The 15077-nt window shown below is 41.0% G+C and overlaps 1 protein-coding gene across 1 annotated transcript; it reads left to right on the top strand.

Moving 5' to 3' along the window:
• The first annotated feature begins 428 nt into the window (after nt 1-428).
• stxbp3 (syntaxin binding protein 3) lies at nt 429-13706 on the top strand. The gene is made up of 19 exons (XM_080833057.1): nt 429-484; nt 1374-1423; nt 1617-1698; nt 2517-2593; nt 2843-2915; nt 3269-3369; nt 4285-4430; nt 4869-4959; nt 6015-6139; nt 7831-7929; nt 8417-8474; nt 8637-8702; nt 8894-8977; nt 9702-9846; nt 10625-10731; nt 11389-11487; nt 12144-12220; nt 12386-12531; nt 13158-13706. The coding sequence occupies exons 1-19, from the start codon at nt 439-441 to the stop codon at nt 13262-13264; spliced, it is 1779 nt and encodes a 592-aa protein (XP_080689183.1). The 5' UTR covers nt 429-438; the 3' UTR covers nt 13265-13706.
• The last annotated feature ends 1371 nt before the right edge of the window (nt 13707-15077 follow it).

Here is a 15077-nt window from a genome sequence, read left to right as displayed (position 1 = left end):
CTTGTAATTCTCTGAACTTCATATAAGTGGATATACATTGAAATACTTTTATGTGACTCCACCCACCAAATTCTTTCAGCTTATCAGGAATTGCTGGGTTGGGCTAACCTGCAGCAGGTGAGGCTGGGAAATGTCAAACCAGTTTATTGTAAGTTTTAGAGCATTTATTTTCTGTTACATTTGATAAATGGTAAAGTTGTTATTTCCGAATATTCTTAAACTATGAGGCTACATTCCACTGAGCCATTTCCCTAAAAAGCATGAAACAATATCCTTAATGATGTGTTTAAAGATATTGATGATTGAGGAGCAAATACACTTTGCGCCATGTATGTTAGTAAGCTATCAAGTAGGCCTAGTTAACTTGAAATGGTCTGTGTTGATATTGACAGATTACGTAATAGGAACTGCCTGACTCTCAGCCCTAAAGTAGACAAGATGGCAACGGGACCAGAGCATGGGCTGAAATGGATAGTATGGCAAAGTGAGTTCATGCATTTGTTTTAAGTTTGTCAGTCACATTTATAAACACGTAGCAAGTTTGTTAACTTGGTTGCAACGCTTCCCAGTGTATCCCATACTGTCTGGGCTCAGCTTTATGAAGTTCTGAACTGTTGCGCGAGCAGTTTCCTATTTTTCCGATACGGAAGTTTGTGAAGTTATCCTGTTTTGCCCTTGTCTGAAAGTACCGTCCAACTACTTTACGGCTGTGCGAATGCTAAGCTTCAATGGAGTTCACTCCACGCTTATGATAAATCTCATAATTTGTTTGTTGGACTGTAGCAGAGCGTTGCGCATGTATGCTATCTCTAGCTAGCAAGTTGAAGCTATGTGTCCAGCTAACATTAGCTTGCCAGTATGTGTCATCGTCTATTGATATGTAAACTCGCTAGCAAGATTGCTAACCTATGCTAGTTGGCTAAAAGTTTAGCTGCATGTTTAACGTCACACTTTTATCAAAGCATTTACTTATAAGTACATAGTTGATGTTGTTTTTGGTATTTGAACATGTCTTATTAACTGATTCATTAAACCATTATCATATAGTTTCTTTTGGAGGTGCCTTTGAGAGGTCTATTTTGAACCCTTGAATCTGGATAGACAATTAGCCAAACCTAGTTTGTTGACTAATTTGCTAAAATAACAATGCAACATGAAATGAAAAGTCCGTCTTATGAGCTTGTGTATTCACGTGGTATTATGGTTGGAGTTTCGACAGATCGTTCACTTGTAGTTAGGGTATGGGTGACTATGATAGTTCAAAACTCGTTTTACACTCTAATTCCCATGTTGTCTATTGCATTTTGGGCCAGTATTTATAGAAGGGACATTTGTTTTGTCCATCTAGATCACAAACATGTTTTATTTTGTAGGGATAAAGAACAGTATCCTTGAGGACTGTAAGAAGCCGGGAGTATGGAAGGTGAGTGTTATCCATCAATCTTTTCTCCCCTTTCTATCCAAAGCTATTGTCAAGGGAGACAAGCCCCTTGATAGTAATCTCTGTAGAGCAGTATTCTCAGGTTGACCCACCTTGTTAATACCGCACCTTCATTGTAAGGTAGATATGCATTAGATACAATTTGTAATGTAAATGTACTCCTTTCCTCCCTTAGGTTTTGATCCTGGACCAGTTTACTACACAGCTGCTGTCTTCGTGCTGCAAGATGTCAGATCTGATGAGCGAGGGCATAACCAGTAAGAAGCACTGCTTCAGCAACATAGTATCTCAACACATGAGCACGTATGCAACACATGCATGCATATGTATGTGTCAACAACGTTATCACTTAAGAGGAACTGCATATATGGCAAATTGGGTTTTTGATTTGGGGTTTCCCAGCACAAAAAGTACCCACATCTCAGGAAAGATCACTTCCTGATGCCTGAAGGCAAACAAATACCTGTGGTCATATCATGTGGTAGAGTAATGCTATAGATCTTGTATACAGATGTCAGTATCCTTACTATATTTATGAGAGAACCAGACTTCTGACTATACTGCTTGATACAGCTTCATACTTCCTCCTGTGTTGTTATTTGGTAAATAATTAACTCACTGGCTCAGTCTGTCTACTCTTGCAACTTGTCCTCATGATCCCTACCAACCACAGCACAAACCAGTCATCAGCCCCACAAGCAAAACAGCATTAGCAAATTCACACACTTCTGTAACTGTAACTTTACATTAACTGTTTTGCCAGCATAGAATCAAGAAGCCTTGTAAGTACACTGAACAAAAATGTCAAAGTTTTAAATCCACGATTCCTAATCTGTCTGATTCTGTCTGTTCTTTCCATGATCACGAAAAGCTTATGTCTCTCAAATTCTGCTCATATTTGCCATAGTCATGCGTTATCCATAGTTTACTTCAATGTGCTGACTGATTTCCAATGAACTCTTTTACATTGTTCCATGTTGTAAAAATCAGTAAGAACATTTACATTTCTTGAATATCACACAACATGTATGAAAAAAGACATGTATGATGAAGTACTAATCCACCCTCTCTCCAGTTGTGGAGGACCTCTTCAAAATCAGAGAGCCGGTTCCCGAGATGAAGGCCATCTACTTCATTACACCGACTGCTGAGGTACCACCTGAGACTCTGTACAGAGACAGAATTTAACCTTTCAAAACACTTTTGGAAATTGTACTGAGTATATACAAATAAGAAGGAAATGCAGGCACCGCAACCCACCACCATCCAACCCACCGTAGTGCTCACTCTTGATTTCCTTCCTTTTAATCTTTTGGTTTAGAAAAAGAAAATGGTTGGTGACTACAACAATGTTTGTGTTCTTTATTCTGTATATTATTGATTGATGTATTACTGTTGCAGAGTGTGGAGGCCTTTATCAAAGACTGGAAACCAAAGGCCAAATACAAGACGGCTTACATTTACTTCACTGACTGTAAGTGAGACAGGGCAGGGAGGGTCAGCGATGATTATCTCTACTATAATGTAACCCAGAGGATGGGATAAGTGGTGTGTATATGTGGCGTGTCTCTGAAAGAATTAGTGCATGAACATGAAAAGATCAGATAAGGGAGACAAAGGGTGGGCCGTTACAAGACATAGGCTACTATTTATCTATATATATGTAAAATATCCCAGATGTTTTTTAACTACTTTCAGATTTTGGCTATCTGTGTTTCAAACCTGAGTCAAAGCTATTTATTCCTCATGGTCCAGCCTTGTCCCTCTACCCTACAGTGTTTCTGTGAGCTGACAAATGGTTGAAAATAACATCCATTTCTCTCTCAGGCTGTCCTGATGACCTCTTCAGCAAAATAAAAATGGACTGTGCCAAGCACATACGTGTCTGCAAGGAAATACATATCTCTTTCCTGCCCCAGGAGTCCCATGTAAGCGGCACTTTTTCATATTATGGTGTGTGTGTGTGTGTGTGTATACGTTTTCCGATGATGTGTGCTGTGCTGAAGTGAGTGACAAAGTTGTGGGGATTTTTTTTGGTTGGGGGGGAAGATAAAATATCAGTATAAGTTGGTGCAGGACATTAGGAAGTATGTGTTTCATTTAGAGAAAGGATGAATTGTTGGTAATCTCCAATGGAGAGATCCTTCTGTATGTATACTGATAGGACTGGTGTGTGTGTGTGTGTGCGTGCGTGCGTGCGTGATTGTTATAGTGAGTTAAGGTGAAATTCTACTGTAGTGTGTATGTGTTGTGTGTGTACACATGTATATATTCTGGTGCTGAGAGACGGATGAGGATATTGGGATGAATGACCTGAGAGTTTTCTAGGAAACAGGATGAGCTGCCTGGTCTTTTGTGGGGATTTTGGGGGTGTGCTTTGCTCGGCCTCTTTGCTGTTTATCTCATGAAAGGAAAGCATTTTGTTTTCCTTTGAGTGGAATGCCTCTGGCTTTTTGAGTTTAGAAAGGAACTGAAAATGTATGGCACCTCAGAGAACTGAAACTAGACCTTTTTGTGGCTAGATTGTGATCGCGGTACTGTTACTACTATACAAGATAAAGAAAACACTAAAAATAATTTAAACAGAGGGTAAAGAGGATTATCAAGCCTATAAAAGAAATGTAATGGCAGTAATTAGTACAGTGAAGACTTTTAAAAAATGATCCACATTTTGAGCATATTCAGTTACATAGTTATGAACTAAAGTAGTGCTGTTGTACTTTTGTTTAACTTGAGTAGATCTTATAATCATACAAGTTCAGTAAGAATGTTTACCAGTAGTGATACCAGCCATCTGGAGTGGTTCTTCTGCGTGTCATCACTGCTCACCTGTGCGTTTTTAGGTGTTCACGTGTGACAACCCTGGAGCTTTCAGGAGCATATACAGCCCGCACAGCGAAGACCGTTTAAAGACACTGGAGACTCTGGCTAATCAGATCGTCACCCTCTGCGCCACGCTCAATGAAAACCCAGGCATCAGATATAAAAAGTGAGCCACCATCAGCATGCAACCACAAAACTACACTCACTCCCAGAAGCCCAGCTTGGTGCCCATCTTAATCTCTTATGGCATTCTGTCTGTCTACTATTTTTCTCTGTTCTTTCTCTTTATCCCTTTTTCTCAGCGATTGCCTTCTATTAGGAAATGTTCTTAAGGAAAAAATTGTTTAAACTTGTTTGTATCTTGACCTAATTAGTGACAGTCCAATTGTATTTATTCTTTTGCATTGAATAGTACTACATGAACAAATGGTAATTGAATTAAGATTCAGTTTAATTAGGTTTGGGTGGTGGTAGTGGGGTTTGGGGCAGAGTCTGGGTTGTGGGTCGGTAGTTGTGATCTAATGTGTGTGTGTGTGTGTGTGTCTGTCTGTCTGTCTGTCTGTCTGTCTGTCTGTGTCGCTCTCTCTCTCTCTCTCTCTCTCAGGGAGTCCTCAGTGCAGTATGCCAAACAACTGGCTGAGATGGTGGACCGTAAGCTGGAGGACCACTATAAAGTAGACGGCAGCGCTAAGAAGGTCAGTACCTCACCTACCTCCCTCTCTACGCATCAGTAAGGCCATTGCCCTTTACTTTCAGTCTCACCATCTGGGAGAGTGCTTACTGAAATACACAAGCAAGTCCATAGAGTAAATACACTCAAACTCTCACTTCTTTCATTACTTAGAATGTCAAGGTAGAGTGTTTTGAAACTCGACAAAAAAACAAATTCAACTATCCCCTTTAGTACCACTTTAGATTATTCTAAATGTCAATTGGATCAATTTCTTTCTTTTTCTTTTTTCACTGTTTTCTCCTCTTATAGTGACAGGGGGGTGAACAGTCACACACATATACAATACTGATAATACGGATAGCTGATTAAATGTCAGGAATATTTAACCAAATGCCACAGAAGCTCTTAGACCAGGGGTGGGCAAACTTTTTGACTCGCGGGCCACAATGGGTTCTAAAATTTGACAGAGGGGCCGGGCCAGGAACAATGTATGGAGTGTTTGTGTGAACTACTATCAATGACATGTAAAAATCATCACATGAAAGGATTTGGCCTTTAACAGGTAGCAAAGCATTTATTTGCAGGGCAATTTAACAAATTGCACTACCATGAACAATACAAAAACATGTCGTAACGTGACTGATCAAACATCATGAAAACATCTGAGGTCTGCACCCAAACCAATTACCTCACTTGAACTTCTTTATTATTTACATTAACAGGTTAGAGCAGCCACGCAGGCTCTGTGCGGCATAGAGCTGCAACGATAAGTCGACAAAATCGACGACGTTGATTGTGAAAAATGGTTGACGTGGATATTTTTTATTTTATTTTTTGGGGACCAGACGCTAGAACCGGATTAAAAAGCCCAACGGGCCGTATACAGCTTGCGGGCCGAACTTTGCCCATGTCTGTCTTAGACGCTTTGGCCATATCTCTATTAAGTTAATGCACTTTTACTGTATGGCACAGATGTGCTCTCACTACTTATCCTTGGAAAAAAAGTGGAGAGCACCCCAAATGTAGCCTCTATCTAAACTGGCCTATCCGGTTGTGTAATGGACTTTCTGACTTCAGGATAAGACCCAGTCCCAACTCCTGATTGTGGACCGTGGGTTTGACCCTGTGAGCCCTGTTCTACATGAACTGACCTACCAGGCCATGGCATATGACCTTCTGCCCATTGAAAAGGACAATTACAAGTAAGTTCTCTTAAGAACACCATTTTCACAAGTACTAATTGAAGCTTTATCCTGTGTAATCACACTTACCTATCCACCCACACTTCTTTAAATCTTCTTTAAAGAAATACTGAATGAGGCACTCTGTACAATGTTATCAGTGCTTTGAGCAATAGTAATGTGATTGCCTTTAAATTGTTGTCCTGAAACACGTTTCCTCTGTCGGGTCAAATGCAGAACAGCTAGTGCAAGCCACTTCCGGGACTTGATCGTGCCTCATCAGGATTCCACGGCCTTTTGGCCCACTGATTACTCTTGGGCCAAACTGGTGCTTGAGGCGGTGTCAAGGTGAAAGGCAGGGTTAGTGGAGTCAGGTATAAGAGGTTCAGCACCAAAACAAGATAACTAGTCACTATCAATGACCTTCACACAATTTAATCACCTTAAAAGATAATAATAATAAATAGTTGGATCATTGGAACTGGTCAGCATGTAAAATCAGAGCTCTGCATAAAATGTGGGCTAATAAAAATGTGCAATGGTAGCTTGACGAAGTGGGGGAGAAAAACCAACATGATTAAAAATACTTTAAATAGGTCTCCAATCCATACTGTTCTGTAGTTGATGGGCATAAAAGTGAAGACATTTCGAGTTGCACAACTACCAGGATGGCAGTCTGTTACAACTTAAAAGAGTGAATTTGCCCCAGTTTGCAAACATGACTCAAGCATGCTATAGGTGCACGTCATGATCCATGAACATATTTTAAAAGAAAACACTGCTGGCTCAAATCATCATGATGAGTGGGCTAATTTATTGTAATGCATGATTAGCATGTTATCCTAGCCATAATGTGCTTTAAAGCAGAGGCTATCTTCACTTGTTATCTAACGGTGAACTACGCCAAGTGAAAACCTATGCCCCCTAGTGGTTACATGTAAAATCCCACAGAATTAATTTAAAGATAATTCCTACGAAGCCATATCAGTACGGACCAAATTTTTCAGAGTTGGTACAGTAATAGCCCTGCTGTGAAAATGCTAAGCAATATTTTGCCTAGCAAGCTGCAATAGTATCAATCATCATTCAATCATTCCACAAGGGAATGTCTGTGCTCTGCTGGATTAAGGAAAAGGTAGAAAGTAGATACAAACCTTTATTTAACTACTGTGCATGATTCAACAGCCTCAACCCTGCATTTGGGTTTGGGATGTGCAAGTAAGTTATTATAATATTGCATATTTAAAGAGTTTTAAGAGGCATTAAATATACAAGAGAATAGAGACCGTATAATAGGAATAACTGTGGAGACAGTGCCAGTGAGGAGGCTGTTTTCTAAATGCATCTAATGAAAATAAAACCTGTCTTCAAATTCATAGCCCTTTGATGGTCGTTTTCATGGTAGAAATAGGACCTAGTTTTAAGCAACGGAGTCTGACAAGTCTGTTTATATCATGAAGAATTGCTTTATTTGAGTGTTAACGGCACATTCCTCCAAGCGAATATAAGATACGGCAAACAAACGGCCACTTCAGTGTCCATTTTTTGTGTGTTTATTATAAAGTTTGTTATAAATTCCTTCTCTTAACTTATTCTTGAGACCCTAGACCGTTAGCACCGGTTGGCCTCAAAATGTACCCTAGCACACACTGGCCTAACAGAAGACTTAGGACATTTATTGATTTTTGTGTGTGTGTCTGTCTGTCCCACAGGTACAAGCACAAGGATGGAACTGTAAAAGAGGCCCTGCTGAACGAAAGCGATGAGCTTTGGTTGCGACTGAGACATATGCACATTGCACAAGTCACAGAGTAAGTGGCCATCTCATAATTTTGCATTGATGAGTCGTATACAGCATTTCATTTAACCATCCATTCACTGTTGTCATGTAGTCGTGACCGGCATACATCTGATTCGTGGCCAGAGCAGGTCAAAGAAGTTGGTGGGCTACTGTGTGTATAGGGGTGTGTGTGTGTGGGTTTATTGTCACTGTGTTTATTGGGGCGTGTGTGTGACGCTTAATTTGCACAGCCCTACACTCCATAAAGATTTACATATTAAAACACTCTACTGTGATCCAAACACCACATTTAGTCAATGCTGGAAATTGAATGTGTTCTGAAGAATCTTGTCCTTGTTTATTGCCACTGTGTTGGTGGTAAGCTAATACCCTTAGAGTCAACATCTAAATTCTAGTCCTTTATTGTGAAACCAGAGGTGATACTGCGATTGTATTTTATGGATTTTGCCTAAACAATATTAGCCCAACTGATATCATCACATTCCTTTTAACTGTAGGAAAATCCCCAAACTGGTGAAGGAGATTTCAGCCAGCAAGAAGACACCCGACTCCAAGGTCTTGGGAACATCTCAGTTCTTCCATTACCTCACTACATCTTGCTATTGTCTTGTTTCCAGCTATGCGTGTTGTGAAAGATCCTGAGAATAAGCTGCATATCTCTCTATCTCTCTCTCTCTCCCTGGCATCGTCTCCCCCCTCTGGCCTTCGGTGGGACAGATCTCAATAGGAAGCTTAGCTAATCTTATGAAGAAGATGCCGTCCGTTCGCAAGCAACTGGCTCAGGTATGCAAAACCTGACACCTCACCTCCTAGGCGTGTGTGTGCGTGCGTGCGTGGCAAATGTTGTACATCTTTGTCAAAGTGATGAGAAATGTAATCTGATGGTTTTCTCACTCATCTTTCTTTTATCTTGTCTTTTTCCCCCCTCCATTTTTTTTCTTCCTTTCTTCTCTGCCATCTCTATTGAATCACAGAAAACAGTACACGTGAACTTGGCTGAAGACTGTATGAACCACTGGAACAACGGGAAAATAGAAAAGCTGTGCCAGGTTGAGCAGGTGAGCTGAGTTTCCTTCTCTCTTCCTGACATACTCCTTTTACAACTTCCTTCCATACTTCTTTTCCTACTTCCTTCCATCAGTTTCCTCTTTCTTACAGTTGGTTTTACCAGCAAACCAGTATTGATTCAATTCCCATCAAACACAACAGCAACAGTCAGATTTATTAATTCTCCTAACAGTAGCCAACGTCCTAAAGAGCTACAGCAAAAGCCCCAGCTTCAAGGCAGAAACCAAATAGTGCAACCGATCTGGATACTGGCCTATATTACAAATATAACCTCTCTTCACTCTTTTGCATGGATTTCTGGTCTTTGTGTGCCCATCAAGACTGATAACTATTTCATCAAGAAATAACTTCGGGCTTCTTAGGAAGTTGACGATCAGCTTTGAAGCTAGAGACAGTTCATGGGTATGTGATGGATGTGCTGTCAGTAGTGTTCTACATTGACATCACTTCATTTAGGCTTTTGTAACGGTATGCCTGTCTCTTGGGAAGAAAACCCATTTAACCACCAGAAGCTACCTGGAACCATTCTCTTGCCTGATAGTACACACTTTGTTTTAGATGTCTCTATATGTACTAGCTGATGCTGTGAAGCATGTTAACAATGCAAGATCACACATGAAACATGGGCATGTATGACATTTCATCCAACCGTGACATGATGTTCTGTATGACACCTAGCTGTACTCTACAATGTCCAATCTATTGTGTGTCCAGGACCTGGCTGTGGGAATGGATGTGGAGGGCCTGAAGGTGAAGGACCCCATGAGAACACTGCTGCCCGTGCTGCTGCCGCCCAAGGACCGATACACCAAACACAACAAGATCCGCGCTGTGCTGCTCTACATTTTCAGCCTCAACGGTGTGTTTGTGTGAGGGAATGGTACAGATTCATGTTTTGAACAAGGCGGGTTATTCTATTTATACATGGGGAAAGACGTTAATTTCCTGGTGTGGGACTTCCCACAGCGGCCAATCCTCTCACCGTCACATGCAAGTCCTCATACCCAACAACCCTGTATGTTGCACCCAGGATCCTTCACAGTACACAGTCCTTCACAATAACAAGTGCAACATTTGTAGAACACAACTACTAACCACAACAACATGACTGCCCAACCATAGTACCTGAGCAGCAGGATACAACAAGAAAGTTGCCTCTGAGCATTTTTCACTGGGGTTTTCAAGCAGGCACCTTCCTACATCAGTGTTTTGTTAAATTAGGCCCACGACACCTCCAGAGGGCTCAATGGTGGTGTCTGGCGTCCCAGACCCAGACCCAGACCCACACCCCTCCATACTCGTGATGGGTTAGGCCACTACTCGCTACCGGAGACGACAAGAGATACACCTCGAAAAGATGTGTTAGTTCAGGTTAAAACCCCAGGCAGTCTGCGAGAACCTCAGCCACAACACAATGTAAAAAGCCAGAAAGATCAGGTCACCCACCATTCAAGTCCTTAATAAAATAAGCTATGTCCACTGTTAGAGTATGCCAAAAAACTAATAGTTAGTGTTTATGTGATCATTTTAATTTTCTGCTAAATTAATCTTCCATTAAATTAGCAATGATAATCTTTCTTATTGCTTTTAAATTAGTATTCATCAAGTATGTGAGCAACTGTTATGTGTTTTTGTAGGGACCACGGAGGAGAACCTGAACAAACTGATTGAGCATGTGGAGATCACAAATGAGCGGGACTACATTCTGAACTGGAAAGAGCTGGGGGTTCCCATCATTGCTTCTGTGAGTTTCATGAGTCTCTAACCCCTTCCACACTGTAGATAGCTAGACTACGTATCCCCAGCTCAGTATGGATTGGAATATAGCAGGGTAGAGCTGACCATTTCACTTTTTTTATGTGGATAAAGTTGTGAAACTAATTAAAATGTTACATAGGCTTTTGTTGAGCTAGAAGATGTGAGTAACTCCCTACATTTGATACATGTAATTTACTGTGTAGCTATACACAGCTGTAATTTCAGCATTCACATTAGATACTATCTGATCCAAATTCTGTGGATCATTTCCAGACCACAGTGAATGGAACAAAGAATGTGTGTTTGCCAGACCCAGCGTACCATGCTGGCCCTTTTCTTTGACAAAACACCTAATCTTTTGAGCACAGTGTTAATTTCATAAATTGGAGTAGGAAAGGATTAGGCATAGGTGGTTTGGTGATTATCCCTTTTAAGTACCTTTCCTTGATAAATTATGTTAAATTCATCCAGGTTTGATTTGCTCAAATGATGCTTTAAATCCAAACTAATAATGTCCGTTCATGTGTCTTGAGTGTGCATGTACTTGTTTCTGTGTGTGTGGCAAAAAGGTACATTTTGTGTGTGTCAGATGCAGAATGCAATCTAATCGGTTTTTTTTTACTCCTGTTCCTTGCTAATGCAGATGAACCCGTTCAGGAGGACAACGCGAAGAGAGCGGGAAGAGCAGGAAGACCGCTACAGCATGTCACGTTGGACACCTGTCATCAAGGATGTGATGGAGGTGTGTGTGTGTGTGTGTTTGTGTGTGTGCTGCCAAAGAGCTGTTTTAGGATGCTTTCTCACGCATCACCTGCAGCAAAAGGGTGGAGATGGGAGAGGGCTATATCTATCTGGGTCACTCTGACACCCAAGGGGTGTAATTTAACAGTCGCCAAGTAGGCTGGTAGCGTATCTTATTGTGTTTTATATTGTGTGTGTTTGTGTGTATGAGGAATAATAATCAACACTGTGTGTGTGTGAACTTTATTTTAATTTCAATTTCATTTCAACTGTATTTTGATCCTCCCAGAAAGAGTGATTCTTTCACAGTGCCTGTGCCTTTAGTGATGAGAACGATGGGCCATGCATTGTGTATATATTCCTTGGTCAAAACAATTTGCATCTGTGAGAGAGATCTCTTATCTGGTTCACTGACAAAGCAGGGGGTGGGTTGGGGCGGGGGGTTGCAGGGAGTCTTTTGTGGTGAACAGGAAGGGCTAAGCCTTTAGATAGAAGGAAGTAAACACAGTACATTCCAGTGTTTCTGCAGGCCACTGTGGACTCACACACTCATAAGCACATAATGGAGCTGAGATTTCTTTGATTGTTCCCAGCCAGCATGCAATATCCAATCAGAGTCTTGACTGGATGTTTTTTTGTGTGTACTGTGTTTGTCAGGATGCTGTGGTGAATAAACTAGATTGGCCCCATGTGTCTGGTGCCCCCACAGTATGGAATGGTTCTCGAGCAGTCAGGTGAGGTCTTGTGAATTTATTTATTTTTGGTCCACAATAATTATAAGTAAAAAATAACTTCTAAAAATAACTATCTTCTTTAATTTTTCGCCCTCTCTCTCTCTCTTTGTCTTCCTCCCCCACTCTTTCATCTCTCGCTGTCTTTGGATCTCTCACTCGCTCTAGTGCCCGGCAGAAGCACAAGGCCTCTGCGGACGACCACCATGGCAGCTCCAAGCTCATCATCTTCATCTTGGGCGGAGTCAGCTACTCTGAGATGCGCTGTGCGTACGAAGTCACCCAGGCCACCAAGTCCTGTGAGGTCTTCATAGGTGAGGCCTAACCCTAACTCTAGTCCTGTGAGGTCTTCATAGGTGGGGCCTAACCCTAACCCTAACCCTAGTCCTGTGAGGTCTTCATAGGTGAGGCCTGCAGCTTCTCATTCCCGTGTTCCATTCATCTGCTAGACTTCACTCCGGCATTGGGTTGTGACTCAAGTAGCTGTTCGACCTTCAGTAGGAGTGACCCATTTTACTTGCAAAAAACATTACATTGTGTTAGCGTTATGATTTTATAAATAAAGAAGAAAGAATGAATAATGGAACAAGAGAACTGTGGAATAAATTGACACATTGAGGGTTTCAGTAAAGTAGTGGATTGTGATTTGACACTGCTCTGTGACCAAGAATGTGATGAGTCACAGCAGATAACCAAGCTGGCAGGATTCTTAGCATTCAAGAATGTCCCTAAACGGTTTGGTTAGGAGTGTAGTTTTGCTCAGTCAGTAATAACCCCTGGTTTAAATTATGTCTTTGGGGTTGATCTAAATAAATAAGTCTGTGCCTCCCCTCTATAGTTCTAACTATAGGCATCTTTAGTTGCCTTTGAATGAGCCCACTCACAATCTTAATGTGTATACAAAAGAATAATTCAAAATTACCCCCTTCTCTCCACCCAGGATCGTCCCACATTTTGACCCCCGATGGTCTCCTTAATGACATCCAGCGTCTGACTACAGCGGTTCCCATGGAGAAATTCACTTTTGAAAACGAGAGGACCTCTTAAGGAGCTCCTAAGGACCACATTATGCCACATGGCGTCCCCCTCTTGCACAGTGCATCCAACCTCCTCCATTGAGGGACTGAAGGGAATCCATATGATCAACATTGTATCTTAACTCTTAAAAATATTACCTTTTCATAACCAGTGCCTATTTAAATGCATTAGAAAATGCTAGCGTTGTGTGTGTCGTGTATGTCTGACTGACTGTGGTTATTTTAAGTGCCACACTGTATTGTTTTTCCTACAGAAAATTCTCAACACTGCCTTACAGCAATGTTATGCTATACTACTTGTACATATTGTATGTGTGATACTACCTTTAACCAGCCTTACTTACCCCAAAATGTTTTCTTTCATGCTTTGGTGTATTATAAACAGTCACAGATTGTTTTTAAACTGAGCTGATTATTGAACAACTGACAAATAAATGGATGACGTAGTTCAATGAGATGTTGGGTGTTCAGCTTGAGAAAAAATAGGTTTCCAAATTAAGTTAAATTAAATTGGTCTCCAAATGAAGTGACTAATTGTATAAGCGTTATGATTTTTGAAATTATAGATAATGGAATACGAGAACCAATATGTTGAGAGAATTGTGTTGAACTTTTCATAGATGGAGACGTTGAGGGTTTCAATAGTGGATTGTGAATTGACAGTGCTCTGTGACCAAGAATGTGATGGAAAGCCGCAGCAGATAACCAAGTTGGTAGAATTCTCAGCATTCCAGAATGTCCCCAAACGATAAGGTTTGGAGTGTAATTCACCAAAATTGTTCAGTCCTTGTTAACATGTCACTTTAACCCCTGGTTTAAAGTTATGTCTTTGGGGGTTTGAGGTCGATGTAGCTTTACAACCAACAGCATTGGACCATTGGACCTACCAAACCAGATTTAACCTTTGCAGCGTTAGGTGAGATTATGGCAACCTCTTTATTAAGTGAATGAATGAACTGTGGACCGTGGGTTACTTAAGTTAAGCAATGAATGAACTGGCAAAACATTTCCAAATTCCCTCTGCTTCAAAGACATCTCATGAATGTAATGGCGAGATGGGTTTGCTTCAATTGAAACGTCCGTTTGATGGGGCATTGGTTTGAAAACAGCTTTTGGGACATAAACAATATTGGCACAGTTCAAACACTGCTCTTGATGAGAAGCGTAATACAAAATATTGAATAGTTACGGGTGACTAGCAACTGCTCTGATGCAGAGATGTGATATTTTGCTACAAAGCATGTTCTAAATGTGTTGGCCTGTGTGAATCACAGTACACATGGGAGATATCCTTCCCTGTGTGTGTGTGCATCTGGGAAGGAAGAAGTATTGAATTGATGCAGAAAGCTTACACTAAACATGCCCCACTTTTATACACTCAAGCTAACAATGCACATTCCACTTTATTTTAAGTGTACCTGTTCCCTGCTCTCCATGACGATGTGCTTATGAACAGTCTGATGTATGTATAGATTATTTAATTGGTGATCAGGTACGTGTTAGAATGGCCTGGGACTTCAGGACCATGAGGAGGGAGATTGTATTTCCCAGATAGTGTTTACAGGTGAGAATGGTATTTGAGCACCACACCGTGTTGGTGTTGAGACTTGCACTCTTGGATATGATGACTTCCGAGACTGCTGCACAAAAATGTTGTTGTAAAAACGACCACTTAAGAATTTGTATTGGGCCTCTCAAGTTTGCCTTTGGTGCCACATCTCAAATATATGTGACTGGAATTCTGTATTATGACTATTAAGATTGTTCTACAGCTATCCGATGCATATATTGGAATACCAGACAGTTTCTAGATCATGGTTGTG

This window comes from Sprattus sprattus, assembly GCF_963457725.1.
Source record: "Sprattus sprattus genome assembly, chromosome: 2".
NCBI lineage: Eukaryota > Metazoa > Chordata > Actinopteri > Clupeiformes > Clupeidae > Sprattus > Sprattus sprattus.
This window is presented reverse-complemented; position numbering and strand designations above follow the sequence as displayed.